Raw genomic sequence first — 26,962 nt, forward strand, 5'->3', positions numbered from 1 at the left:
TATCAGAAAATATCAAGCCATTATCGCCGGACTAAGCCCTAGTACGCGCCTCTCAGGAGACAAGCAGCGCTGATTAGTTCGAGTGCTCAGTAAAATGAACAAAACCCCAAAATAGAACATCATTGTCTGGGCCAGCGCCAGCCTGCAGACTTGGCATCGAGGTACAATCAGTGTGGCCGAACGGTGATTGGGAGACGCGAGACGCTGGTGCTCGCGCCCTGAGCCCGCCGGCGGCTAGAGGATGAGTTAAGGTCAGTGCGGACTACCACAAAGAGGGCCATGCAGTTGGCTGTTCCTGGATATCCGATCGCAGAAGATATTCTTTTCTGGTGCTTTTGCATATTCTTCACGGTCAATATTTCCTGAACAGGATGGGAATTAGGGTTAGTTACGTGCTTGGATGACAACACAATCAGAGTTCACCGCCTGGCAGTATACATCCCGCCGACAAAAAATTGGCGGGGCGAGATGGTGTTCTTCTTGTTCTTGTCATCCAATAACCTCATAACGCAATGCCTCTGTCCAAGCTGAATGGAGTCAAGCTCCCCGCCTCGGCGGACTTCCACGGTCAGTGAGAATGCCTGCGTGGACAAACAATGACTAACTCCAAAGCCAGTTCACCTTCGCGATGGACCTATGATGGAGCTGGTGACCCCGACCATTCGGCAGGGAGGAGTGAACACGGTCTACGTCATGGTAAGAGAACAGATACAGTTTCATATCAATCACATTGATCAAACCACTTATGTCCCTCTCTAGCCCAACCTGGTGCCACCGATCACAACCGTCGACCACGCTCTCGACTATAAGAAGCGCCTGCAAGCTATTGAGCCCAACGTCAACTACCTCATGTCGCTGTACCTCCACGAAACCATCACGCCGGAGACGATCATCGAGGCCAAGAAGCGGGGCATAACAGGCGTCAAGAGTTATCCCGCCGGGGTGACCACCAACTCGAGCTCGGGTGTCGTCGACTACTCGGCGTTCTACCCGGTCTTCGCGGAGATGGAACGGCAAGACATGATTCTGAACTTGCACGGCGAGTGCCCGTCCCAGGGCGATGTGACGGTGTTGTCGGCGGAGGAGCGGTTCCTGCCCATCCTGGCGGAGCTCCATGCCCAATTCCCCAAGCTGCGAATTATCCTGGAGCACTGTACCACTGTCGCAGCTATCGAAGCTGTGAAGAAGTGCGGGCCAACGGTTGCTGGCACCATCACCGCCCACCATTTGTCCATTATCATTGATTCGTGGGCGGGGGATCCATTCTGCTTCTGCAAGCCGGTTGCCAAGACGCCCGCGGACCGCGATGCCCTTCTGCGCGCAGCAACCTCGGGCAACCCCAAGTTCTTCTTTGGGTCTGACAGTGCCCCGCACCCGGCAGCGTCGAAGCGCGGCGGAGAGAAGATTGCCGCGGGTGTGTTCACCCAGCCATATACCACCCAGGTCGTGGTCGATGCCTTCGAACAGGCTGTCGAGAACGGCGTTCTGAAGGATGAGGAGATCACACCGGCGATCGTCGAGGGTTTCATGACTAAGTTCGGACGGGCGTTTTATAAAATCGAGGAGGAGCAGAAGGAATTTATCACCATCGAAAAGAAAGGTGAGAGGATTGTGGATATCCTGCAGTCCGATAAGATCGATGTGGTCCCCTTCCGAAAGACTCAGGAGACATGGAGCGTGTCTTGGTCGTGAAAAAAGACAATGATCGCCTTAAATAAATAGATCCTCATGCCTTCTTTTGGTGTGTAAGCATGCTTGCAACATTCTCCAGTGCATGGGCTTCCGAGATGTCAATCCGGCGACCGGCGACCATTGGATGTCCATCATCACCCATAGCAAGCTGTCCGGCGCGCTCCAGGTGCAGTCTGATTCGGCTCTCGATGTATTCTTTGCGTTCGTCTCTCTTAGACTTGGCCTCCCTGGCCACAGATGCTTGCGGTAGTGCTGCCAATCTAGGACGGAGCTGTTCCAGAGTTGTTTGGAGAGCTGGAAGTTGAGAAAGAATGAAGGTAGTGTTGGTCGTGAGAGGCGTATGCTTGGTGTTAGACCCAGCCGCAACGCCAACCCGTAGCTGGCGCGCGGCGGGACTGGAGGTCAAGAAGGACAAATCCGGCAGGTTGTTTTCTTTGTTTTCTGTTGCGTCGGCGCCACCTTCGGTTTTGGCGTTTTCAACAGTGGAGAGAATCGATCGCAATTGGGAAATAACCACGTCGTTCCGAGCGCATTCATCTTTCAATGACCGACTTAGTTTGCGGGTCTCGATTAGCTTCTTGCGCTGCGCAAGTATGGTTTCTGGTGTGGGGGCGTCGGGTGAAGGGGCGAACGAGAGGTTCTGCATAATAATCTGGTTAAACACGGTTTCTTGCCAAAACAAACATGGTCCACGAACCTCGTAATGCTTCAGCCTCACCGAGGACAGAAGATCCTCGGGCACGGTGAGAATATTCCTCAGCACGTAGATTTCGAACTTGTCAAATGCCTTGTCAACATTGGCTTCAAGCAGCGTCTCCAGCTGGTGGAGACCATTCTCAATCTCCAGCTTCGCCTCGGGGTAGACAACATTGCCATCCTCGTCCGTGTCGGGGATGGTGGAGCCGTTGCTCGCGTGCGCGAAGCCCAAACGCTCCGGGGGGTGTTTATCAGGCCCGACTCTAGGCTTGAGATGGCCTGGTAGATCAAGTTGTTGATCGAATTGATAATGTCATCTATGAGCGACTAGTCACGAGGGGCAATCAGCAAGGGTGTCCAAGGGGCGGGGGTCCATACAACCCAGCACGCAGCATGGGGAATGGTAAGTAGAAGAACAATGTAAAAACTCACCAGAGGCGTGTAGCTAAAGTGCTCCGCGAGGAGCGAAGTGGTGGCGTCGTTCATGGTGTTGGGGAGGTGGGGATGGGTGGACGCGATGATGCGCGAAGGAAGAAAAAGACGCGCAGTGATAGCGACACACCGCCTTTGGCTTGCCCTAACTATAGCCTCCAGTCTACAACATACTGGGAATGTCGACTGTCTCTCGGGAACAGAAAACAAGAATGGGATTTCATTTCTACCCAATATTAACTTTCTCAGTGGATGGATGATCCGCGATCGGGACGCTGCTCGGTCGCACAGCGTTCAAAAGCCGACTGACTGCTTGAGGACCGACTGATTCTCCTACATCGCCCTGAAATAGTCGAGAACAATGCAGGACAGGTGTGGCAGCATATTGGTTCATCCGACATTTCGTTTGTGTACTGACTTGGCAAATGAATAGACGACCGAACCTGCATACGCCACTTCGGTGGGTGCATATATTGTCCGAGTAGGCCCGTCCATAATCTCACCCTCATCCCGAAGATCCTCGATCAGAATACCTGCTACGCTGACCGGCAAGAGACCCGAGAGAAAGACAGGCAAACACTAATCCCTTGCGTGCAACAATGGACCCAAACCCAATCCGCGTTCTCGTCATCGTCTCCCAACGAAGTTCACGATGGAACAAAGCCCAGAATCGCGCCGAGGACCTCGTCCCAAGCGCAATAAGACTGCTTCAGAATAAAAACCCCGGCAACGGATTCCACGCGACAGTATCTGACACCAAGCTTCTCGCCATCCAAAAGTGGCGAACCCGCACCTTCATCGTCTTCGACATCTGCAACACCGCCTACGACGCAAAGCTGGGCCATCTCCCTGAGCAGAACCAGCTCCCCGTGGTGGTAGCGCATTTCAGCAGGAAGCAATCGGCATACATGGCCAATGCGTGGATCTCCAACAGAGTGAATCGGGATATCGCACTTCTCCATAACGCCAACGGCTTCGGTGCAGTTCCGCCATACGTCGAAGATTGGGGATTGGGGAAACTGCCCCAGTACCGGAACCCACGGGACATGTCTCTGTTATAGAGAAAATTGTAGTGTATTTCCATTCATGTACCGGCTCATGGCTGTCAATAATGTGGTATCTCAAACAAAAAAGAAGTGCGCCCTCAAGAAGTGCAGCCTGAACGCCTATGCCACATATTCCGAGCGTTAAAAGTCCATCGTAAGCTGTGGTGCCATTTTCTCGAGGTCTTCCACCTATTGGGACATGCATTAGCGATGTTACACCTCCAGGGAAGCGAGAAAAGAAAGAACAAAAAAACATACCTCCAGAAACCCATCGCCTATTCCCCTCGCTCCAGAAGTACCATCCGTCTCTGCTCTCTCGTACGCAGCTCTCGCAATAGCCTCCCTCACGAAGACATCGACATACTTCGCCACAACCGCGTTGGCATCCTTGGCGACCTTTGTCTTCTCCTTGGTAAAATGGTGATGTAGTAGCCGCGTAAGCAATTTGGACGGTATAGCCGGCTCGCTCCAGCTCATGTCCTCCGTCTCATGTTGGGCAGTGGTGATTTCGGCGAGAATGAAGTCTGGTTCTTGGGAGACGGAGCGCTCGCGACTGTGACTGGAGGAGTCGGATCCAGACTCCGCATCCGACGCGCCGTCGGAGGCGGCGGGTGATGATGGCGGGGACTGGGCGCGCGCACGCTTGCTGGTTGGTGTGGATTTGCCATTGGTAGACTTGGAGGCGGAGGCGGAGGATGAGGACTTGGTGGTGGTTTGTTTGGCTTTGCCTTTTGCTTTGGAGGCCGATGTAGAGGGTCCGGCGGTGGATGAGGCGCGGCTAGGTGGGTTGAAGGGGAGTCGGCGCTTTTTCTGCGCTGGTTCGCCAGCCATTTTGTGGTGGTAGTGGGAATGGGAGTGGGAGGAGTGTTGAGTGGAACCGAAACGGGCTATCAACGCGGGTCGCGGATAGCAGACAGACACGGAGTCAGGTGACCGAGATCTATACAAGACGTTGAAGTGATCATTGCGACACTATTCATCGATTCAAATCTCAGGCTACTAGAGAGTCCAAAATAGAAGCACACCACTATCCTACCCTCGAAATCTCCATCTCAGGCTCCGCAAATCAACTTAACTCGGAGTCGCAGACTCATCCTCTCTCTCCTCAAGAGGATAAACAACAGTCATAGCCACACCAGCGCCCTCAATGAGATTCCGAGTCCTATTCCAAGGAAAATCAAACCGTCCCGAGTTAAATCGGCACGCGTACAAATCATTAGGCATAGCAAGGCCCATGTGTTCGTGCAGAGCCTGGTAGATTCCCATCCACCGCTCTAGATCCTTTAGAGCAGCATACGTGCTATTTGCAATCAGATTGGGGGAGCTGACGCGGTTGCCAAATCCACGAGAAGTAAACAGACAGATAATCCAGTGTGTCTCGGAACCCTGGGGAGGGATCACCAGCGCCGTGCCCAGTGGTTTCCACACGGAGATCCGTCTGTCGCCGCCGACTTGGAGGTTGATGATGCTGTTTCGTTCCGGGTATTCACTATAGCTCTGGCAATGGGAGCGGTAGTATTGGTACGCTCGAGGATACTGTAGATATATTAGACCAGCTTGGGATACCAAAGGCGACCGCACGTACCCTCTGTCGGAACATGCGAGCAATTCCAGCACCCCATACACCCATACAGTTACAGGCATCTTGGGCTGAAGTCAGTTTACTTTTGTTTGGGCAGGATGCGGGGTGTAACATACGAATCAACCCCGAGTCAGCAGGTGCATCAAAGAGGTTACCTGGGACCTCGACGACACAACTAGTATGAGGAGGATATGGCGGGGAAGGCTGGATACTGTCGGTGCTTTCACTGGAGTCGGCATCCTCTGAATTCTCGGAAATCTGGCCTGGCATGGTGGGCAATGCTGGAGGAGAAAGGATGTGCTGACGGAAACAGAAAAAGAGTGAAGGTGTGGAGGAATTTGGAAAAAGAAAGATGTTGGGAGGGTTTGTTTACGCAGTGTCATTTTGACTAGCCTACTTGCCCAAGATCAGTAACCAGGGAGTTTTTACTGTTCTGGTACTCGATCTACCAATACATGAGTTACTTGGTCAGGGATTTCAAACTTCAACTGAGGGAATTCATTCATCACCGAGAATCGAACCGGATAATCTGATACAGACAAGACAGACTCACCCAACATAACACATACTTCTCTTCATCACTTTTTGCCTTCAAGCTCAGCATCCTTCTCCACTTGGGATGCCAGATAATCATGGAAACGCAAACGATTAAAAACCTTATCCCTGAAGCTATCTCGCTTCCGGCCACGCGGAGAACCTGGGTCTTTGGGGGACACGATCAACTTTATCTCCTCCGCGGCAGAGATAGGGTCTGGTAAGACCTCGGGCACAGCGGGCGAGACAGGGCTCTGAACAGCAGAGATGATGAGAGTTGGTTGACTGTGGCCGCTGCCCGACTTCAGACGTCGGCTCATGGATCGTGAGATAGTCCTGAAGAGACCCGGGTTTTCGTCCTGAGAAAGGCGTTCCAGACGAGTGATCTCTCCGCGCACTGTCACTCCGTTCGTCGCAAGATTGTCTTCCTGGGTCGGGAGGTAGATGATCACGCCCTGGTCCGGTGCCGCACCCAGTAGCTCTTGAAGGGCATTCTGGATGAGAGCGGTGTTGCGGAGATTGGTTATTGGCGCAATCAGGTGTGGCAGAGCATAGATCTTCAGCAGGTATGCTGGCACGGATGCGCTGCCAAAGAGAAGGTGGACGTCCTGCTGGATCGCTACCATCATCGAGCTTTCAGGCCGTTGGTAGATCTGGGCCAGACGCAGGGCGAGATCCTCAACCAGCTTGGTGGCGCCATCCTTGGGGCTATCATCTTCAGCCTGCGCCTGGGGTTAGCAGAGATATCACAGTGCCGACCAACAGCACGTACTTTCCAGTTGGTTTTTAGCTCTGCAACGACCACCGAGTCTTGTCCAAACCGCTCTTTGGGAGAATTGTGCGAGCCTCGCGTGGTGAACGCGTCCTCGTAGTAGAGAGTTTTCAGCTTGGAAACGGGCTCGTCCTCTACACTCTTCTGGGTCACGTAGAGCGTTCGAGAGTCAACCGGGGCATAATGCACGGTGGGAGGCACATTCTCGTCATCTTCGTTGTTTTCGGGGAACAAAGTAGGCTGAAAAGCGGGCTTCTCCACATTCGCGTCCTGCAGTGGCCTGGAGACCAAAACAGGCAGCGATGCAGTGGAGCGTGAACGCCCGCTGGAAGTCAGGTTGGTGGTCAGGCGAGGCAAGGACGGCTTTCGGCTGGAGGGATTCATCTCGGTTGGTTGAGGAGTTGAAGAGAACAAGAAGAAAAAGGGAAGAGGGGGGGGGGGGGGAAAGGGAAGAAGGGCCGGACGAGAGAGTGGTGGATTCAGGGAAGGCACGGTTCACTCGTTAAGCCAGAAAGGCCAACTCGCGGAAGGCAGAATTTCCACTGTAGAAGATGGTGTCGATGCGCCGTCGGCGATCCCACACGATCTCACCATCGCGGCGCTTGATGTACAGGATGCGATGCTGCGGAATAAACTCCTCGTCCGTCAGGTCCTTCTTCCACGACCCCAAGCTGGCCTCCAGGCGTCCCTCGAATCGATCCTCATAGCCAATCACAAAGTTGCTGTGATCGAAAGTGGGATCCCAGAGCAGACGATTGATCACGTCTGCCGACCTGGATTAGTGCATAGAACAGCATGGCCAGCGGACATCATACCGGACGCGGTGCGCAGTTTGTTCTCGGCAGATTCCGCCGACGAAGAAGGCGATATACTTCGCCATTTGGGCACGGATATGGGTTCTTCCTGCGGAGCCTGGGCCGGGGACTCAGGATTCTCACCACTTTTATTTGGAGGAAGGTCGGACGCCATTTTCGCCAGATACTCGTGAAAATGGCCCGTTTACTACCCTCATTCATCTGACATGTCCCGACATTTTATAACCGGTTTTTTGCACTGCCTGAGCCATGTTAGATCGGATAGAGTCAAAGTGACTAATCCCAGAATACGACATGATCTAGAGATGACTCGAAAGGAAGGTGGCGGTGCTTCGGACTTGACTCATGGCTGCCCCTAGCGCCGGCTATGGATATGTGCCTGAGGCCAGGCAACGAAGTACTAAGCCTTGTAGTTACACTAGCACTAGAGTGGAAGAGGACTAGCCTTGGCGTTTATTTCATGCTTTTTGTGTCGCCTTTCGGATTTCGGGGGTAGATTCTAAGGTTAGGTCAGTGGTTCTACATTTTACGGTGTAAAAGGTGTGTTACGATGTTTGTTCGATTCCAATAAGCTACGATTACCAGCCAACAAGGATTAGCCGGGACCAATTGGATTCCGCGTGGTGGGATTTCAGCTCTTGGAACTATCGGCCAGGGCGATATCCATATCATCAGCCACCTACTCTAGCAGTATACTTTAGATCAATATGCTTCACCGCTCAACGTATTTACTTTAAGCTCAGAGGATGCGTATAACCCAGTTCAGTAGATTTGCTTAGAGTTCTCAAAATATGATAATATCACCGCACTGGTGTTACTCTGTCACAGGACACCAATCATAGTTTCCATTCTCATTGTTCCCCCACCATGCTGGGAATGGATGGGACGGTCCACCCGCACCGAAAACCGCAAATGAGAGAATAAAGAGGACCGTAAGGCTTGCACCATCGAAGGCTCCGGTAACTAGATATGAGTAGTCCTTGAAGAGCCGTGGGTGGTAGTTCCGGAGGTAGTACTGGACAAAGAAGCCGGCGATGATCCAACTGAAGATAACACAAGTCTGGCTTTGGTTATAAGGGATATAACCGGCATATTGAATGAACTGTGCCAAGTTGACTTCCGAGACATCAAATCTTCCGACCTTGGGGACAAACTAGAGATAGCACTTGCGTTAGCTCCAGGTTGGGGAGAGATGTTCTGGGCTTGCTTACTTGATAGAAGAGACGGTGAACAACAACAGCACCAGCACCAACGATTATGCCAATAGGCACCATCTCATACTGGGAACCGATCTTGTAAAGATAAGGGGATAGGGCCCAAGAGGCCGCATTGGTGTTGTAGGCTTGCAGAGTCGCACCACTCCAGGAGGAATTTCCGTTGCCATTGGCGAGAAGCGCTCGATTACCTGACACAATAGAAATCATGACGGCGTAATTGATGAAGCCGCCAAGCATAGTGCCGTAGACCTGGGTCAAGAACATAACGCGGGGAGGAATCTTGACTAGATGAATGGGTCAACTTCTATCTGGAAAAAATAAATGAGATGAGAAAGAGATTATGCTTACGATATTCACCCATCTTCAAATCATTGGATAGATTGACCGCGTTGGAAATGACATTGTGCGACCAAGCAGCAAAGTACATGTTACCGACCGGACGTCCGGGGAGGGCGAGACCAGCAATCATTTTTGACAAGTTATTGGTGGCAATGCCATTTCCATAACGAGCATATAAAATGGTACTCTGGAACAGAATCTGGTCAGAGTCCATCTGTAAATGGCGACCTCCGGGAAACTCACAAAGGGCGCAACAACAATTCCAACCAACAATGAGACGACGTAAGCCCAGGCTGGGAGGGTAATATTTTCTTTAAGCACCACGATGAGACCGAGGATAAAGCTGCCTAGAAGAACCAGGCCATACCACCACCATGGCGCTTCTTTGTAATGCTTGGCCATGTGCGCATGGTGTCGATCGTCATATCTACCCTCTCTCGCGCTTTTATACGCATGCCAAATATCTTTGCCCCAGAAAAGAAGGCAGTGAAGAATTAGAGCGCCAATCTAAAAAGCACTTAGTGGTAAACTTGAAACGAAGGGTTCGCACTTACTGCAGCATTTGCCATGAACATCGAAAACGCAAATGTCCCTGTCAGCTTGGGTAGACCATATTTGACCAAGGCGGATTCATCGAGCACACCATTAGGGAATACCGCATCAATCGGATACGATGTACCATTACTCATATGAAGTGACGTCGACATGAACGGAAGCGACTTCGCATTCCAACCGTTGCCATAATAGATGCCAATCATGGCAATGAAGCAGGCGAAGAATCCAACGGCTTGGTGAATTTGAAATTTGAGAGGAAGAGCAGTTTGGAAGGATGTGATCTGGATTTGTTAGTTTTATTGATTTGAAGATACGATTGCATCAGCTTACATATTGCCAGTCAAACGAAAGTGAGAAGAGCCCTAGACCCTCGTTGGTGGTGGAGCCACCAAAAACATTAGTGAGTACGGCGGCGGTATTACCGGTTGCCTTCTGCGAAGCCAGACACTTGAAAATCTTTGCGTCAGCGATTTTGTCTGATTAAATATATTCAAGCGAAAATGCAATCACATACCGGGATAGAGACAGAGTTGAGCCATGGGAACATGTAGGCAGGAATGATCTCGTACATAGACATGCCAGTGAAGGCATACCAGAAGTAACGGAGTGGCTTAGAGTTCTTCACCTCCTGCCAGTGAAGTCCCTGGAGAACCTTAACAGTAGGCAAAGTGCTCCAGTAGACGGACTCGGTGTGCCAGACAGCGATAGGACGCATAAGACCACATAGACCGTAGCCAAACAGGCCGATAGAGATTGTGCTCAAGATGACTGTAGCCGCGCTCAGAGGCAGATTATAGAAGAGATCCTGCGCAGCAAATACCATTGAACTAGCGGCAGCATTTGAAGCCGATGTGGCCGTGATTGAACATATCGCGTGCTCCTTGAGAGTCCAAGGTCCATGATTCACAAATTTAATGAGTGAAAGCCACCAAGGGAGTTTCCCCTGGCCACCTTTCGCCCTCCACCGAGCCTCATACTTGTCACCGCGGGGAAGAAATTTGGCCCAGGCATTGCCGACAAAGTAGGAGATGAGGACAATAAAAGTTCCTTGAATTGTGACCAAGGTCGGTTTGAACTGGCAATACATGTGTCAGCCCTTCTGCGCAAGGAAATATGCAGAGTCGAGATGCTCATTGACATACATTATAGATCTGGTACATCACAGCCTGAAAACACGAAAGAATCGAGGCTAGGACGATACTGCGAAAGGTCAAGGCACTGTCAAAGTCATCTCGCAGTGGCAACAGGTGATCGGCCGCATCAGCACCCGTGACAATCACCACGTCTGCACTGTTGCGATCACTTTCGCCGCTGAGGTCGTCCTCGATGATTCGGGGCTCCTCTTTGTCTGCCAGTACGGTGAATGCCGTATTTTCGACGCTGCTGTCCTCATTGGATGTCGAGAGGCCATCGCTCTCTCTGAGCAAGTCCGACTTTAATTCCGACATGTTTCAAGACCCTTCGTTCTTCAGGGAACTAGGACGTGCGTGATACAATGGTCCCTCATGTGCGAGCCTGGACTTACCACCCTTTTATCTCTCGAACTGGGTGAAAGGCGCTGGTCTGATAATGGGGTTACTAGAAGTGATACCATCCAATGGTAAAATGATAAGAGCCACTCGGGCCGCTTTTCTTCCTCCATTTCCGCCTATCATGGGGACTAGAGTGTTGGTTGTCAAAGAAAACACATCCCCATGAATGGTCACGGGAAGGGTTAGGGTAGTACGCCAATGCTCGAACCTTTCCCCTTTCGTTTTCGACCTTAACTAGCTTGCATGCTTGCAAGGATATATTGCCGCTGTTGTTGGTTATCTTCTTCCCCCGCTTATCCAGGGAAATTAATAACGATTGGCGATCAATCATCCGTAGAATTCCTCCGTTGTCTCTCGAAGCAGATGCAGTATCGTATACACACTCTCTGATTGAATCTCTGGGTTTTTGCACACGATTCTCTGGGCATTGTTTAGCGGAAAGCTAACTGAGACGCGGTCTCATATCGCGTTATCGGATTCGCTGCTGACGCTATCTTGTGGCGTTTTAGAGTGGGAGTCTTCCGTCGCAGTTTTTATTCGGAGCAACATTCGCGGAATTTACCCACAGACCCTCGATATGCGAAAGACGAAATCCAGCGGAAAGGAGAAGAGAGGAACCAGAAGAAGCCGAGCACGTATGGAGAAACATGTGTGGTAGGACAAGGGAAATGGCAGCGGCGAAAACGAGGGTCCGAACGGAGTGATCTGGGCGAACGGAGCAGCAGGGAGTCCCGACGGGGCACCTGCGCCACACCTACATACCTCTAGAAGGTTTTCCTGAGGCAATACCACGCCATCGTGACCTTTCTGTCATCACCCCGGGTTATACATATCGGAGGGTGAGTTATGCAACTAGGATTAATCTTTTAGGGTTTAGCTTCCATCCATCCTCAAGGGAACTTTAGCCAAGTGGTACCAGACCCGGAGCGCCGATACACTGGAAAAAGAGAAGCATCATTTTTCTATTGCTATCCAGCCATGAAGAAGAGGCTTCTAGTGTCAAATGAATACTCGGATTTGCAACAGCATTGTTGGGATCAATCATACAGTTTCTGGTCTACGCCACTGAACAAGCATGAGTTGGTGGAAATATATTTCTTTGCCGGTTTAAACCTGGGCGGAATAGACAGATTTCTGATAATGAGTTTAATGAAATGCCTTTCCACCCGGATCTCATTCTATTATACAAGGAAACGGAATTAACAACTCGACAGCAAAGCTTGTGATCCTGTTATCTCCGAGGATTACATTTGCCCTAACTAGTTACCAAGTTGGGGGTTGGAACACGCTAGGCTTGTGTTCGGAGGGGTTCGACATCCCTAAACGGCGAAAGAACCCGCCACCCAGTCGCACTTGAACCAGGGCAATCAGGTTGCTGAGCGGGGTAGAAATTTCATTTGGCAGGAATCGAGAGTCATTATCGATAACCCTCAACCTGTTTCGACTATGTCGCAAGCATGATAGCCCTCGACCATGAATTCTGTCTCCCGGAAAGCAGTCCAGCGAGAATCTTTATTCGAGTTCTCACAGCCCTTTAAATAACAACATGGAGACTGGAGAGGAGGCGGCCAACCTGGCAAGCCAACCACCCGCAAAGATGCAGAATCCGAACCGGCGAAGACCCAAATCAAAGGGAGGCTGCGCCCGGTGCAAGCAGCGGCGAGTAAGTCGAGGTGAAATATGCACAGTTGACTATAAGAGGATTTGAAGACTGATTCAAATCAGCGAAGGTGTGACGAGACAAAGCCTAGTTGCCAGGAATGCGTCAAACGCGGCCAGGAATGCCCCGGTTACCAGAGGCCAACACTGAAGTGGAGGCATGTATTCAAAGAAAATCATGCAGGGGACGAGGCACATACATGTGCTGTCGGAGAGTCATCCCGTGCTGTCTTACCTAGCGTGGCCGAACTAGTGAAGGAAGATAGTGGTATTCAACCACAAGGTGCGGCGAATAACACCGAGCCTAGTTCCCTGTTTGACCATTTGCCGGATATTGACGCTTCGGCGAACGCTCTACCTAGACTGGAGTCTATGACCGATGGATTGGCCATCGTCAAGACCACTTCTCAGACAGAGAGCTTGGACATTTTGCAAGAACGCCTGGCCAACGCAGCAATGCCACCGTTTCTCATCAACATGCCCACCATCTTGGTACAATATTACTTTGACTATGTGTGCAAGTCATGGTCCTCATTTGACTCTCCCTTGAATCCATTTCGTCGGATTTTTAGTCGCCTCTGGAGTCAAAGCGCCCCGGTTTACTTTGCTATCCAGAGCATGGCCGCTGCATCCCTCGCAAACGACTTCCCTGCCATGCGTGCAATTGGAATTCAGACAAGACAACAAGCCATTGCGTGTCTCGAAAATGCTCATCGTCCTGAAGATTCTGAGGATGGTGATGATGAATATTTCCTGGCCCTTCTAATGATCGGAATGACAACCGCATGGCATAATGCTTCTGATCTGGGCTTGAATCACTTGAAAGAGGCGAAAGAGTACATCCTCCAGCAGCGACGGAGGTGTCAAAGCCCTAAGTCTGCTTTCGCAAAGCAGTATCCTCTCTTTAAACAATGTCTTCTCTATTGGAACATGCTTGCAGCATTCGTGGCGGAGGACTCGCCGCTGCTAGCCGAGGAAGAAGCCAGCGACAGCTCGGAATTGGAGCTGTCTGTATACCTTGTTGATGGGCAAATCCTACCCCATCCGTGGACAGGATCTGTGGGAAAGGTGCTCAGTCTTTTCTACCGGACTGCACGACTGATCCGAGGCGTTAGCACATTCTATCGCTCTTACTGGGACTCACTCGACCTCGGGGCGCTTGATGTAAACTATTTGGTCGAGGAGATTGAGCTTCAGCAGAGAGCCGAGCAACTCGAAGAAGAAATCCTTTCTGCTGAGTTACTGTCTTATTCCGGGCTTATTGAAACCGGCGACACCAATACACCGCCGTCTCACTTTATAATACTGGCAGAGGCATATCGCTGCACAGCGCTGTTACAAATCTATCACGTCTTCCCAGATATCCTGACTGAGAGATTTCGTCTAAACCAAATCCTCGGCAAGGAGCCCTCAGGTCTGTTTTCAATGTTATTCCCAAAGGCCCACGCCACCAATGCCTCCCATCCATCAGCCACAGACGCACGACGAAAGTTAACACTGCACATCGTATCCCTTCTGGACCAGTTATTTCCCAGCTCGGGAACAAGGTGCATGCTACCGGTTCTTCTAGCTGCCATTGCCAGCGACCTGGTATTTTCATCGGAGTCACTTTTCGGCCCTGCAGCGAATGCAATCGCTGGTCTGAGCACACTTGACGTGGAGATCGCACAGGCTAGACGGAAGGTCAGCATGTGGATTTCGGAGCTTGTTTTGATTTTGCCGAAGCTTCCAATGCAGCGCATTTCTAATCTTGTGCGTGAGACTTGGGATCGCGCGGACGACGGATGTAATGAGTTTTGGCTGGATGTTATGCTTGAGAAGAATTTGGGAACCATTTTGTAGAGTCATTGCATTCCCTTTATAGTTTTGCATCTATAGCTGCAATGGTGTCTAGCAATTTTAGATAGTTTGATTGAATTTGATTTCAAGTATCTTTTTGATTTATATACATTAGTAGAAACTAGCACCAACAACGCTATGCAAAAGCATGATCTACCGCTACTCTGGCGTGTTCAAGAGAGAGTCAGAAGCTATCAAAGTGAATAGCAAGAAGTATAAGAAGGCGAGGCCCGAGCCGATAAGCTTATCCGCTCACGAGAGCATCGGGTGTGAGAGTAGCAGACGTGTTGGCGGGCGTCCCGTTCGGAGTTTCAGTAGCGGAAGGGGTATTCTCTTGGGTTGTATCTTTCTTTTCAGTATCAGGACCCGCCTTCTTTTTCTCCTTGAGTGCGCCGATTTCCATTGCCTCCTCGGGCAAGAGTCGGATATGCGGCTGACAGATCCACCACGGCCTCCCGTACTCGGCAATAGTTGCTTTGGACCCGGTGAGGCTCTCGTCGGATTTCTGCTCAAACTTCTCGGGACATGCATCGTATTCCTTGAGTCCGGACTTGACGGCTCGCTCAATGAGGCTCAGGACATGTTCAAAGGCGGCCATGTCACCGGGTCGCGATCTGGCAAGCGCATCGCGGACGTTGGTGTGCGTGGCGACCATCGGTCGAAGGACCTGGAAGAGGTGGCCTTGCATGACTCCCAGGCTGGGAGAGTTGGGCCTCTTGGTCTTATCTTTCTTTTGCTTCTTCCTCGGTGGACCTTCAGGTTCTTCTTCTTCGAGTTCCTTGAACTCCTCCTGTTCGTCCACTGGATCTGACGGAAGATAAAGCGGCTTTCGCTCTGGGACTGGCTGCTCGAGGACGTATTTGTAGATGATATCATAGTACCGTCGAATAATGGCATCGATACGGTAGCCACCCTTTCCATCTCGTCCTCTCCAGTATTCTCGGCCTTCACTTCCAACTGGAGGCGGTTTGCTAAAAATAGTTGGGTCTGACAGGTTGCCTTCAGCGCTCATGATCCCGTCTGCACCAGTTTCCTCGAGACAGCGCTCTAGATCCTCGTAGTTGAGAATATTGCCGTTGGCAAATATCACAGTTTCTGGAGGCAGATTATCGCGCAGGTACCGGATATAGCTCCAATCCGCCACACCAGTGTTGTGACCCTTCTGTTCTCGCCGTCTCCCATGCACGGAGATTATGTTGGCTCCGGCAGAGAGAATCATCTTGGCGTATTCCAGTGTCTTCTCTTTGGTCTCTTGAATGCGGAATTTCGCAGTGATGGGCACGGACAGATCGTTGTGAAGCCGGTTGATGAGTTTGTAGATCAAGTCCCAATCTTCCTGGAGGAAGGCACCATAATGGCCCCTCTTTGCGATTCCTTGCGGACATCCGAGATTCAAGTCCACGGCATCACAATATGGGGCCACATGCTGTGCTGCCTCTAAGAATTCCGTAGGATCGTTTGCGCAAAACTGGACGAAAAGAGGTCGGTCGAAGGCCGGGTTCCCGTCGAGGAACAGAGTGTCCTTCTTGTCCTCGCGAGTGGGCTGGAAATATTGATTTCGAACACGTGCTTGTTCACCGAAGAGGCGCGCATGGAACATCGGGGAATATGCGAGTAGCGACTTTTGCTCGTCCGGTGGCATGAAGGATCGAGTGAGCATGCGCCACGCCTACGATGGAGAGCATGTTAGTGCTGTGGCAAGTGGCAAGAAGAAAGAGAGGACTCACAAACTCCGATCTGTCGACCATGGGGGCAACGATATATTTGGGACTTCCAATGCTCTCGTAGAATTCTCTACCATGAAGCTTCTTTCGCTGCTGAGGCGCAGGCACCTGCTCGGCGCTCTGAGATTGCCCCGCGTCCGAAACAGCCATGATTGCGGGACTCAATCGAAGATTTTTGGGTAAAAAACGCCCCAACCAAGGGGCCAACTGCCTCAAGACACCTATTTTGGCTGCAAAGAAAGTATGGCAGGGGATGCGACAGGCCTCGCAAATCATTCGCCGCGCAGAAAAAGCAGTATCTCGGACCGGAACAACAATATCCCCCTTATCTTATCGACGCGGGGGAAAAGCGCGTTTCTTGATTGTTGATCGAGGAAGACATCGATCAATTCATTGGTTACGGGGAAATGGCATGCTGATGCAATGGATTTGACTGTGCGGCAGAAAAATATGCCCTGAAATATCCGCAACTTGAGTCTTGGAACCCGCATGATAGGCGACTCGCATCTGTGTGACGCGATCAACAATGGACTCCTCCATCGGAGCGGGAGGTAAATCTGACCCCAAGAACACAACCCGCCTTTTCTCACAATGGGATAGTTCCAATTCACCTGTTTCTCTCCGAAGATGGCCTCTACGGTGCCCATGTGAGCGGGAAAGACCTGGTTATTCATTCAAGTCCTGCCTCTACCGAAGCCAGGGAAGTGCAAATCGCAAGACTCAAAGAGTCACCGCCAAAACTCATCAAGTACTCGCCAACAAGCAAGATCTTCAGTACAGATGAAGGCTGGTCGACCTCTGAGCAGCGACTTCTAACCGCCAACGACGCGCGCATCTCCGTTTGGCAGCCACACCCCCTGCAAATATTCGCCGATATCGAAAGCATCGAGCCAGGATCATTGAATGTCGAGTTTGGCGGCGACGGGAATGAAATCATCGTCTTCCATGCATGGCATACCAAATTATCCATTCATTTCCTGGACACCGGTCGAACCTCAATGATCAAGACGCCCAAGTTCTCACATCCTCTCGGATTCGGATATCGGCCGCAGACGCGACAACTGGCGATTCTATTGAAGCCAGAAGCTTCTGATGTCCTGACTGTGCATGAGTATCGATCTTACGACCTCATTAACCGTGCAGTACTGTCTACTATTGATGCACAGGGCTTGAAATGGAGCCCCGATGGGAGATGGATCGCGGTGTGGGATGTTGCCAGTGCCGGGACCAAGGTGTTGGTTTTCACAGCGGATGGACAGCTGTATCGAACCTACACTGGTCCCGGCGAGGTGGATGAGTCGTTTGATTTGGGCGTGAAACAGATTGAATGGAGTCCTGCAGTGGGTCAGAATGATACTTGCGACACATTGGCCGTTGGCAAGGTCAATGGACATGTTGACCTGTTGCGAACTCGAACGGTATGCTACAACCCTGACCATCGTGTATACATGGGTGCTCATTCTGTTAGTTTACATCCGCCACGACGCTGTCGCATGTTTTCCAGGTCGACGCTAATGCTCCCACTATCTGGCGTGAGCGATATATCAATGCAGATGGAGATGCCGAATATATTGAGGCATCCAGCTCCTCTGCCTTTAGCATGAGTCCGGAGTCATCAGGCCCACCACGAGGCGTTTCCATTATGGCGTTCAGTCCCGACGGGAGCCTTTTAGCTACAGTTGATTCTATGCGATCGAATGTGTTGTGGATCTGGTCTCTTGATGGCACGCCTAGACTTGCGTCGGCGCTGATACATGAGCAGCCCGTTCGACAGGCTGTCTGGCATCCGTCCACCGCGCAGCTTTTGATCAATACTATCATGACAAATTTGCCCACCGTGCGCTGGTGGTCGCCTGGCCACCAGCCGGTGATTGCTCGGGTTCCTACTCGCCGCAACGAGAGCGGAAGATACGATGTGAAGTGGCTCGTTGGGTCGGAAGAGGAAGCAGTGTTCTGGTTTGGGTCAACGGAGGAGTATGTGGTGGGCTATTTGTCTGCAGAGGATGGGCCAGTGCAGTTTGACGTGCTTAATCGAGTCCTCAACACTCCTAGCGGGAGTAGTAGTCTCATGCGATAGTTCAAACGTTCTAGTTGTGCTATACCAATTCCTGCCTCAGGCACTGCTATAGATACATCTGACATAATCACCGCTAACCGAGTCGGTCACCTGATTAGGGCTGCACTGGGTCACGCCCCACCACTTTCGCACTTGAAGAGAGCGGCCGCGCTGACCTCTTCCTTTGAACATCCACCCCAACAGTCAACATGGTGAGCACCCACGACACATCGTTCCATCGTCCACAACTAATCAACATGTTTCTATAACAGGCGCCCGCAGCATCGACCGGTGGCAAGAAGCAAAAGAAGAAGTGGTCCAAGGGCAAGGGTACGCCGTCCCTCCTCCGACCGTGATCGGTCTCGGCCTCTACGCCGGGAATCAAGAACGGGAAAAAAAGAACGAAAAAAAGCTAACTATTTTCAACAGTCAAGGACAAGGCCCAGCACGCCGTCGTCCTCGACAAGACCACCTCGGAGAAGCTCTACAAGGATGTCCAGTCCTACCGTCTGATCACCGTGGCCACCCTCGTCGACCGTCTGAAGATCAACGGCAGCCTCGCCCGCCAGGCTCTGGATGACCTTGAGGAGAAGGGCCAGATCAAGAAGGTTGTCGGCCACTCCAAGATGAACATCTACAGTCCGTTCCCACCTTTTCCCGCCATATCTCAACAATCATGTACTAACTTTTTTTTCCAGCCCGTGCCGTCACCGCCGAGTAAACGATTCCGTCTTTCGTCTTTTCGCGCGGTTCTCTTCTTTTCCTTGTGCTACGAATGATATCATTTCAACCATGGGAATGCTCGGTCGGGCAGTGTGTTGATGCAAATGTGGCCGATCACTCGCCTCAAGTATCCGCTCTTGGACAGTGTCGGTAGAAATCTAAAATGACAAAAACTTTACCAAACCCTTTTTGTTCAACGTAGATCTGGCTATGAACGTCCCTTGTCCTTGTTCTTATTCATCTGACTCCGTTTTGGCCTCTGCTTCTGCGCACTCTCACACAGCATCCTAGTCGCCTCCCCCTCTGTCTCCTCCGTATCCACCACCACCCTCCCAACGGGGAAATATTTCTTATGGTTCCGAAAGAACCCTTCCCACCTCTGCACAGTCTTCTCAATACTAGCCCTCGCATCACGGAGTTCCTTCTCGCGACGGATCTTCCTCTGCGCGGAAGACAAATCCTCCTCGACATCGTCAATAGGCACGAACATCTCCTCCACACCGCGCAGGTCAGGCGTCAGATCCTCCTTAAAGCAGCCAGTCACGAACGCGCGCGTGGCGTCCCGCCCGGCGAAGAAACTGTAGCTCCCGCCAGGGCCGTAGACAACTGGATTGGCCGAAACGTCGAAGACGGTCCCGTTGACGGCGAGGTAGATGGGCAGGCTGCGGTCGGAGCCGTTGTAGAGGGAGAGTTCAGGGGGTGTTAGGGATAGAGGGCCGCGCTTTTGTAGGAATGAGGGTTAGTATGGTTATGTTTCTGTGTCTGGAGATGGAGGCAGGAAGGAATCATTGCTTACCACCCACCGCACCACCACGGGCCACCGCGTATACCACGGCCGATACCCCCAGAGCATTGACTCGCCGGAAGTCATATAATAGGACAGTCCGCACGAGGCCACCACCAGCGCCAGGGCTACGCGGATGAGGTCCAGCACGCTGATCCCGGGATCCTCGTCATGGTCGCGCTCGCTTTTGCTCGAGGCACTAGAGGCACTCGAGGCGGAAGACGACCCTCGACGTCGTTGGGTGGGGGCCCTTGCGTGCCTGTCATGGTTGTGGTCCGATGCGACGGGGCGTTGGCGCAATTCCGACATGGTTGGTGTGTGTTTATTGGTGATGGATGGGGTGAAGGCAAGCTGTTTAGGTGGGTCATGCACAGGCCGTCATGCCTCGGCCGTTTCTATGCGGCGTTTACAGATTTACTTATTCCAGGTTGGATCATTCAATAATTGTTCATGGGGTCTTATACCAATACTCCTCCTATGTCCGTAGTTAGTCGTAAACGGACTGGATTAACTACCCATCCGACTCCAATGGCCCAGCGGCATGCTGTTCTTCCTCCTGCCCCTGCTCCTGTTCCCAACTGCGGGAGAAGACATCGTTCAGCGCTTCCTGGAATGTGCGGCAGTTCATGTCAATCAGGCCGCGCTTCTCCTTCGCTTCACGGTTGCGGATCACTGAGACAAGACACAGATATCTGCCAGACAATATTAGCACTATTGGATCTCTGCAAAAGCCAAACAAGACATACTTGTTCATCTCCATCAGGTGGATCATGGTCTCATCATGCAGGACTACATGGCTCTCAGCTTCCTGGATCTGTTCACCCTTTGGTTTTCGATCTGGATGATCCCACGAGTAAAGCTCGGAGACGTCGACAATCACATCGATGTAGTCGGAGCACATCTCGTAGCAGGCCATGTCAACTGGTCGAGTATCGGACGCGATGTAGATCTTGCTCAGTACGTCAAACAAATAGGTCTTTTCAAACCCGCAGTTATTGGCCAGGGTGTTGATCAGGTTTTCCAGAGTCGACAGGTTGGGGATGAGTTTCTGGATGACCTTGCTGAAAGCCTCGAATACGGAATAATCATAGATCGAAGTGAGGTAGTAGTGCACAGGTGCATTCTCATATCCGGCATCACTGAGTTCGTCGGAGATGCGCTGCACGATGTCCTGGAAGGTATCGGTGCGGTACTCGTCGGAGAGTCCGTCCACCTTGTGGATGAACACCTCGATGTTGACGCCCGGGTAGTATTGCTGCACCGTCAGGATTGTGCGGTTGAGTCGCGCGACCGAGTCTAGGTAGTCATCTTGCGCATCGATCACCCACACCAGCGCCCCTAGACTGCCGAAGATGTCCTCGAGGTCAAAGGATGGTTCGAGGTATTCAAGCTGGCCGGGGAAATCCCAGACCTGAAAGTCCATGAAGGAGCTGTAGGTGTCAGTCGTGCAGATGGTAGTCAGCAAAAGGGGGTGGCATACTGAATGGAGTCTTTTTGGATCCGCGTAGTGGATTCTAGGAAGAGGGTTTCATTTGGTGGCATCTTGTGGAAAACAACACTTGCGATGGAAGACTTGCCACTCCTGGAACACGATTAATTCCTGATTTTGAAAGTTGTCAGACACACATACCGGCGAAGTCCCATCAGAAGAAGACGGGGCTTAGCATCGCGGCCCTTTGTGCTGGGCAGCGAGGCCAATTTGGTATGTGCTGGTGCACCACCCACCGGGTTCGCTCCCTGTAATAAATTCTCAAGGGTTAGCTGGGCTATGGTCTTCGGGGCAGGCAATTCAAGAGATGCTCGCGAAGCGGGTGTACGAGTCGGTGGAAAGGGCATATTGACGGGCAGCCCGCAGTGCGGAATATGATCGATGGTGCGCGCATGATATACATGGGCGCATCGAGGAAGGACACGCAGAGCCTCACGCTTCCAGAAGGCATGCAGATTGGCGTGGGTGGTCCACCGTCTCAGCAACAAACAGAGTGCAACTTACCTCCATCGAATCAAGAGGCCCCGGAGGCCCGGAGGAAGCAGTGGCTGCGGACCGGGGGAAGGGAACGGTGAGCAACTCAAGCGGCGGTTAAGCGAGGAGCAATCGACCAGCACATGGGAATTGGCTAGAGCGGACTCGACAAACAAGAAGAAGAAGACGAAGAGACAAATCGAAGCAGGGGAGGAGGAGCAAGTTGAAGCGGAGTAACTGGATGTTCTTATCGCTATCTTATCTTATCACTCACTAGTGGTGGTGTTCCTCTCCTGGCTCAGGCCACTCTTCCCATCCATCCTCCCATATACTTGCTAACTGCTTGACCTTTTTCTCCAAATTACACTTCCTCCTCATCACTTTCTCCCACTTTTTCATGTCGTAGTCATCGAGTAAACACTCATCCAACAGCGCTACGATCCGATCCTGATCTACTCCTTCGCCAATAAACACCAGTTCCTGGCGCCGATCTCCCCAGGGTCCCTGGAAGTCATTCCGGATGGACTCTTGGACATCTTTATCTTCAGGCCAGGCCTCTTCGGGCACCTCAGCGAACCAAGGCCCTCCACAGCCGACAGTCAGCATACCTCCTGCTTGACTCCACTCGCCAAATTGGAATGGTCGAGTGGCCAGCCAAAAGAAGCCTTTGGAGCGGAGTATGGGACCGAATGCCGGGTGTGAGCGCTTGTTCGCCAGGATGGTTCCTGGATCGGGCTGGTCAAAGTCCTGCACGGAGTCAGAGTCTGTGTCCATTGCATCGTCGTCTTCCTCGGCTTCATCCTCTTCATCCTCTTCTTCTTCGATTTCATTATTCTGCAAGAGAATAAATTTGTCGTGAATAAGAGCGAAAAGCCTGCGTGGATGGAATGGTCGACGAGCAGAGTAGACGAAGTTGTTGATCCCATACCTGTATTACGATGAGTCTAACCCCCGTACAGTATGTGATGGATGAACTTACTCCAGTGTCTCTGGCCGTGGAGCCATGCGATCACCATTCCCAGTCGTCTGAACAGTCATCTCGTGCAAGCTGCGCAGCCAGCCAGCGCCAGAGGCAGCACGCACGAAATCAAACTTGTTCGTATCAACGATTTCGTGGACGTCGACCTTGGAATAACTCGACTCGAGGATCTTGGCGTTGGGATTAAGCAGCTTTAGCAGCTGCCGGATTCTCTCGCGCATGCGCTCGTCGATTGTCTCAATCTTATTAATGATCAGCACATCGGCGAACTCAATCTGGTCTACCATGAGATCGGAAATCGTGCGCTCGTCCTCCGGCACGATCTGGTCAGATCCATATCGGTCAGACAGGAACTCGGTCGTGTCGAAGTTGGACAGCAGGTTGAACGCGTCAATGACTGTCACAGTGGTGTCCAGACGCGCGAGGGTGTGAAGTCCGCCCAGGTTGACGCTGGTATGGGTTAGCAATAACATTGCATTTTATGTTCAAAGACGACATGCATTTCATTCAGGATCTCCTTCGCTTCCTCGTCATTACCCGCGATCTGATCCTCAGCCTCCAGCATGGCGGCGCTGAACTCCGCTGTGAAAGTCTCGGCGACTTGCATGGGCTCGCTGATCCCCGTGCTCTCGATGATAACATATTGAATCTCGTTCTGCTTGGTCAGACGTGCCAGTTCAGCGAGCAGGTCGCCGCGCAGGGTGCAACAAATACACCCATTCTGCAGCTGAATGAGCTTCTCGGTGGTTTGAGAGACCTTGTGGTTTTTAATCAGAGCAGCATCGATGTTCAACCTGTATTTAATTAGCACTAGCAGGTGATTTTGATCGGAAAACTGACTGGCTCATGTCATTCACAATGACCGCAATGCGCAGTCCATGATCGGAGGACTTGAGAATATGCTTGAGGAGAGTTGTCTTGCCACTGCCCTGTACATGGGATCAGTCTGTGTTTTTGCTGTTGTAATTGGGCAAATCCATACCAGGAACCCGGATAGGAGGGTCACAGGCAACTGTCTCGTCTTGGGGGCTTCATTGCTGGCAGCCTGGATGTGGTGTGCAACCGACTCCTTTCCCGAATCGATGACCATTGTCAAAGATTTCAGAAAGACAGAAACTCGGCAGACCTCTGCTGGGCACCTTGGTGACATGCCTCTTTATTAGTTGCTCCTGTCTCCAAGTTCCTCACCGAAACCTTTTTTGCTGGAGTATACAGTGCATACATGCGCCTCCAAGGTTAATCCGGATACAGTGGGACTCTGTGTAGTTCAATGAGACATTGATTTCCCGGAGCTGATGATAAATGCGCAAATATGTGTGGCTGGCCGTTTGGTGTTCTCCAAGGTCCCCGGCCGCTGACTGTCACGGTCCTCATTTGATGGTGGAAGTTATCACGCCACAACACTAGTGACTGTAAATCGGGGGCCGAAAAATGGCTACCGGTCTTGGTAGTCTGGCAGTGTAGGGTATCTATACACTATCACAGTGGACGAAATATTTATTTACAGCCCCAGTCCGCAGAGCATCGTAACAAGCTTCCAAGCCAGCTTTCCACTTCCGAGCTAAAAAGGTTATTCTCCTCCTAAAGCTAGACAAAATCCTCCTCCCGCCCGCCCTCTAGTCGAGGTTTGTATAGGCGGCGGCCTATGGTCGGCTTCGTAAGCTCCTAGTCTTGAGCTAGCTAACGCGGAGCTAGCTAACCCGAGCTCTCTCATAGCCAATTCCGACTGTCTTACTCGACCTCGAGAGCTCTACGACAGTGAAAATGTTGACCCTATAATCCACTCCGATTGAGGTTATTCCGGTACAGAGCATGCCCGAGAATCAGAAAGTGTCTTTAGAACTAGCTTAGGGCAAGACTTGCTCTGGCGTAGGAAGCTCGCTTGTTTGACTCTCGGCCGTCGGATGTTGATTCGCTATCACGCCTAAGCCAACTTTGTGTACCTAGTGGAGCGACCTATTCTTGTGAATAGGTCACCCTAGCTAGGAAACGCCTAAGGCCTACTAGGAAACGTGCTCAAAAGGTTTCTAGTCGACTTCCTAACCTAAAGAATCGTCGCTGCAAGCCTACGCCTTTTTTACTGTTCGCTCTTAGTTTCTGGCTATATCGGTTAAAGGTCGACTAGAGTATCTGTCTAAGCTATTCTAAGGATTCTATCGCACTATTCTCTATTTCCAAAAGCATAGAAATCACGCCTGCCTTGGGGTTTCAAGAGCAAGAGAGACGATAAGGAAGTGGTGCTTGTCTGGTCTCCATCTTCTGTTGACCAGTCGCATCGAGCTCGATAACCGTGAATCTCCGAATCTCTGGATCCTGCTCGTGCGTTCAATATTACATAAATATAAATTATAATATATTCATCAAGATTTAATCGACTAGCGTTAAGTATATTAAGCATCTGTTTTTTTCCATAGAATACGCTTTCGTCGGAGATACTTTATTAGCTATTCAAGATGTTTAAAGAGTTCACTACTTAAAACAATATGACGGCAAAATGACGGCCAGGGAAGCCATTTCTGGCGTCCATCTGCCAAGAGGAAACTGTGGCGTGTGGTAATCGTAAACACAAGTTTGATAGTCTCGCAAGATGAAATGGCGATGATACAGTGAAATATAGATCGAAATCAAGGCTCATCACTCATAATAATGATGGACCAACTTCCTCGCTTTATAATAGCGTGGACCGACAATTGCACATAGGCAGAGAGTATGTGCTTTCAGCCATGGATCAGCAAATAGTTTGACCATGCATTTGACCTGGAAATGAAATGATAGGATACCCAAAATTGTGTATGGTGGATTGGTCATGGAAGATCAGGACCTACCTATTTATGTCAAGGTTTGTTGTGGGGACTTGGTGCGTTGGGTTTACTAGGGAGGAGATTTGGGGTTGAAAAGAGCAGGATGCTAAACATGTCATAGGTTAGTTTCTCAGGAGAATTCGCTTGTACACTGGCGTTCCTGTTTTAGACACATTTCCGGATGATGGCTCGGTGGTTCTATGGAATTCTTTGACTCCAATTGCTCTCACCACATCGTCCCCTTTCCTCTCTCAATCGCCCACACTCATACGCACAGAGCCATTAGTAATGGAATGACTAAGAACATGCCAAAGTAACTCCGGATACTCTTCCGCACGCCGGCAGACGTAGATAACTTTGAAAATATAACAAAAGCTCACATGTCGAGTTCTAATGCCAATCCGTGGCTTAGGAGTAATAAGTGTCGTCCCAACCTTGAAAATCAATCTTAGGACGACAAATAGCCCTTCGAACGGCCAAACACCCCCATCACCGCATATATATAAGTACAAATATTACATAAATAAATGACAACTCCGATTTGAAAAATAACTCTTTGAGCTTTGGGAGATTGAGGATAATTCCGCCAGCCGACCCGAGTACTCCACCCGATGACGCAAAGAATGACGAATCCAGTACCGTAGAACAATATGTTATTCCTGGTCATAACGTCCATGGTTTGTTGGCAATAGTTCACTTCTGATAACAGTATAATTAGCGATTGAACCAGCGCCTATTATGTTCCGACTTACGCACGATCTCGTGATGACTGCGGAGGTGGATTGTCCGGGGACCAGGTTCATGACATTAGTATTTTTCCGAGAAACAAATTACAGTAGACGCTTGTAAGTCGGTCTACGTACCGATAGGCGTGCAGGATGATATAATGAAAACTGGCATTCCGTATCTGGGATTTGCCGCTATTTAAGCACAAGAATTGAGGGGTACAGCAAAGTGAGCCAATCATAGGTACTCGCCCCGCGGGGCGGGTCGGGCGGCTCTACAGCCCGAGAGCGTGAACGGTTCGATGACAGGCGTTAACTACTACAAAAGAGGGAAGATAACTGAGTATACTGTAAGGGTGCCAGAATGCTGTATGATTACTATGCTAATATTATCCTGGACAAAGTTCATTCCTACGAAGGCCCACGAGGCGAATCTGCCATTGCGAGAACTACATATCGTCAACAGGTTTTGTGGCCTAATAGACCAATCCATGGCG

The 26,962-nt window shown here is 51.0% G+C and overlaps 15 protein-coding genes across 15 annotated transcripts; 5 read left to right on the forward strand and 10 right to left on the reverse strand.

The window, feature by feature from the left end:
- Positions 1 to 512: 512 nt before the first annotated feature.
- On the forward strand, positions 513 to 1,692 carry N7474_004666 (dihydroorotase; the record flags this gene model as incomplete). The annotated part of the gene is made up of 3 exons (XM_057196081.1): positions 513 to 567; positions 617 to 696; positions 760 to 1,692. 3 exons carry the CDS (start codon positions 513 to 515, stop codon positions 1,690 to 1,692), a joined length of 1,068 nt encoding a protein of 355 aa, XP_057053477.1.
- Positions 1,693 to 1,726: 34 nt separating this feature from the next.
- On the reverse strand, positions 1,727 to 2,874 carry N7474_004667 (MIND complex subunit MTW1; the record flags this gene model as incomplete). Its single annotated transcript, XM_057196082.1, has 2 exons — positions 1,727 to 2,656; positions 2,821 to 2,874. The coding sequence occupies 2 exons, from the start codon at positions 2,872 to 2,874 to the stop codon at positions 1,727 to 1,729; spliced, it is 984 nt and encodes a 327-aa protein (XP_057053478.1).
- Positions 2,875 to 3,419: 545 nt separating this feature from the next.
- On the forward strand, positions 3,420 to 3,881 carry N7474_004668 (uncharacterized protein; the record flags this gene model as incomplete). Its single annotated transcript, XM_057196083.1, has 1 exon — positions 3,420 to 3,881. One exon carries the CDS (start codon positions 3,420 to 3,422, stop codon positions 3,879 to 3,881), a length of 462 nt encoding a protein of 153 aa, XP_057053479.1.
- A 126-nt stretch (positions 3,882 to 4,007) lies between these two features.
- Positions 4,008 to 4,697, reverse strand: N7474_004669 (CENP-X/MHF2 family protein; the record flags this gene model as incomplete). Its single annotated transcript, XM_057196084.1, has 2 exons — positions 4,008 to 4,055; positions 4,125 to 4,697. The coding sequence occupies 2 exons, from the start codon at positions 4,695 to 4,697 to the stop codon at positions 4,008 to 4,010; spliced, it is 621 nt and encodes a 206-aa protein (XP_057053480.1).
- Positions 4,698 to 4,937: 240 nt separating this feature from the next.
- Positions 4,938 to 5,718, reverse strand: N7474_004670 (Appr-1-p processing; the record flags this gene model as incomplete). Its single annotated transcript, XM_057196085.1, has 2 exons — positions 4,938 to 5,402; positions 5,452 to 5,718. 2 exons carry the CDS (start codon positions 5,716 to 5,718, stop codon positions 4,938 to 4,940), a joined length of 732 nt encoding a protein of 243 aa, XP_057053481.1.
- Positions 5,719 to 6,026: 308 nt separating this feature from the next.
- N7474_004671 (MIF domain protein) lies at positions 6,027 to 7,138 on the reverse strand (the record flags this gene model as incomplete). Its single annotated transcript, XM_057196086.1, has 2 exons — positions 6,027 to 6,704; positions 6,755 to 7,138. The coding sequence occupies 2 exons, from the start codon at positions 7,136 to 7,138 to the stop codon at positions 6,027 to 6,029; spliced, it is 1,062 nt and encodes a 353-aa protein (XP_057053482.1).
- Positions 7,139 to 7,256: 118 nt separating this feature from the next.
- N7474_004672 (DUF504 domain-containing protein) lies at positions 7,257 to 7,723 on the reverse strand (the record flags this gene model as incomplete). Its single annotated transcript, XM_057196087.1, has 2 exons — positions 7,257 to 7,519; positions 7,570 to 7,723. The coding sequence occupies 2 exons, from the start codon at positions 7,721 to 7,723 to the stop codon at positions 7,257 to 7,259; spliced, it is 417 nt and encodes a 138-aa protein (XP_057053483.1).
- Positions 7,724 to 8,383: 660 nt separating this feature from the next.
- On the reverse strand, positions 8,384 to 11,128 carry N7474_004673 (OPT family oligopeptide transporter; the record flags this gene model as incomplete). Its single annotated transcript, XM_057196088.1, has 8 exons — positions 8,384 to 8,722; positions 8,781 to 9,070; positions 9,135 to 9,312; positions 9,369 to 9,632; positions 9,680 to 9,961; positions 10,011 to 10,136; positions 10,195 to 10,755; positions 10,823 to 11,128. 8 exons carry the CDS (start codon positions 11,126 to 11,128, stop codon positions 8,384 to 8,386), a joined length of 2,346 nt encoding a protein of 781 aa, XP_057053484.1.
- Positions 11,129 to 12,758: 1,630 nt separating this feature from the next.
- On the forward strand, positions 12,759 to 14,713 carry N7474_004674 (Zn(II)2Cys6 transcription factor; the record flags this gene model as incomplete). Its single annotated transcript, XM_057196089.1, has 2 exons — positions 12,759 to 12,875; positions 12,938 to 14,713. The coding sequence occupies 2 exons, from the start codon at positions 12,759 to 12,761 to the stop codon at positions 14,711 to 14,713; spliced, it is 1,893 nt and encodes a 630-aa protein (XP_057053485.1).
- Positions 14,714 to 14,954: 241 nt separating this feature from the next.
- On the reverse strand, positions 14,955 to 16,584 carry N7474_004675 (tRNA-dihydrouridine synthase family protein; the record flags this gene model as incomplete). Its single annotated transcript, XM_057196090.1, has 2 exons — positions 14,955 to 16,379; positions 16,438 to 16,584. The coding sequence occupies 2 exons, from the start codon at positions 16,582 to 16,584 to the stop codon at positions 14,955 to 14,957; spliced, it is 1,572 nt and encodes a 523-aa protein (XP_057053486.1).
- Positions 16,585 to 16,960: 376 nt separating this feature from the next.
- Positions 16,961 to 18,511, forward strand: N7474_004676 (uncharacterized protein; the record flags this gene model as incomplete). The annotated part of the gene is made up of 3 exons (XM_057196091.1): positions 16,961 to 16,985; positions 17,035 to 17,852; positions 17,903 to 18,511. 3 exons carry the CDS (start codon positions 16,961 to 16,963, stop codon positions 18,509 to 18,511), a joined length of 1,452 nt encoding a protein of 483 aa, XP_057053487.1.
- Positions 18,512 to 18,699: 188 nt separating this feature from the next.
- N7474_004677 (40S ribosomal protein eS25) lies at positions 18,700 to 19,269 on the forward strand (the record flags this gene model as incomplete). Its single annotated transcript, XM_057196092.1, has 3 exons — positions 18,700 to 18,702; positions 18,763 to 18,820; positions 18,920 to 19,269. 3 exons carry the CDS (start codon positions 18,700 to 18,702, stop codon positions 19,267 to 19,269), a joined length of 411 nt encoding a protein of 136 aa, XP_057053488.1.
- A 152-nt stretch (positions 19,270 to 19,421) lies between these two features.
- On the reverse strand, positions 19,422 to 20,306 carry N7474_004678 (putative heme/steroid binding domain protein; the record flags this gene model as incomplete). The annotated part of the gene is made up of 2 exons (XM_057196093.1): positions 19,422 to 19,934; positions 20,010 to 20,306. The coding sequence occupies 2 exons, from the start codon at positions 20,304 to 20,306 to the stop codon at positions 19,422 to 19,424; spliced, it is 810 nt and encodes a 269-aa protein (XP_057053489.1).
- A 202-nt stretch (positions 20,307 to 20,508) lies between these two features.
- N7474_004679 (GTR/RAG family Ras-related GTP-binding protein) lies at positions 20,509 to 21,833 on the reverse strand (the record flags this gene model as incomplete). The annotated part of the gene is made up of 4 exons (XM_057196094.1): positions 20,509 to 20,689; positions 20,744 to 21,427; positions 21,478 to 21,579; positions 21,628 to 21,833. The coding sequence occupies 4 exons, from the start codon at positions 21,831 to 21,833 to the stop codon at positions 20,509 to 20,511; spliced, it is 1,173 nt and encodes a 390-aa protein (XP_057053490.1).
- A 400-nt stretch (positions 21,834 to 22,233) lies between these two features.
- N7474_004680 (uncharacterized protein) lies at positions 22,234 to 24,029 on the reverse strand (the record flags this gene model as incomplete). The annotated part of the gene is made up of 5 exons (XM_057196095.1): positions 22,234 to 22,888; positions 22,940 to 23,389; positions 23,440 to 23,733; positions 23,780 to 23,868; positions 23,922 to 24,029. 5 exons carry the CDS (start codon positions 24,027 to 24,029, stop codon positions 22,234 to 22,236), a joined length of 1,596 nt encoding a protein of 531 aa, XP_057053491.1.
- Positions 24,030 to 26,962: the final 2,933 nt, after the last annotated feature.

This window comes from Penicillium riverlandense, assembly GCF_028828495.1.
Source record: "Penicillium riverlandense strain IBT 135883 chromosome Unknown utg000003l_segment0_segment0, whole genome shotgun sequence".
In the NCBI taxonomy this organism is placed as follows: Eukaryota; Fungi; Ascomycota; class Eurotiomycetes; order Eurotiales; family Aspergillaceae; genus Penicillium; species Penicillium riverlandense.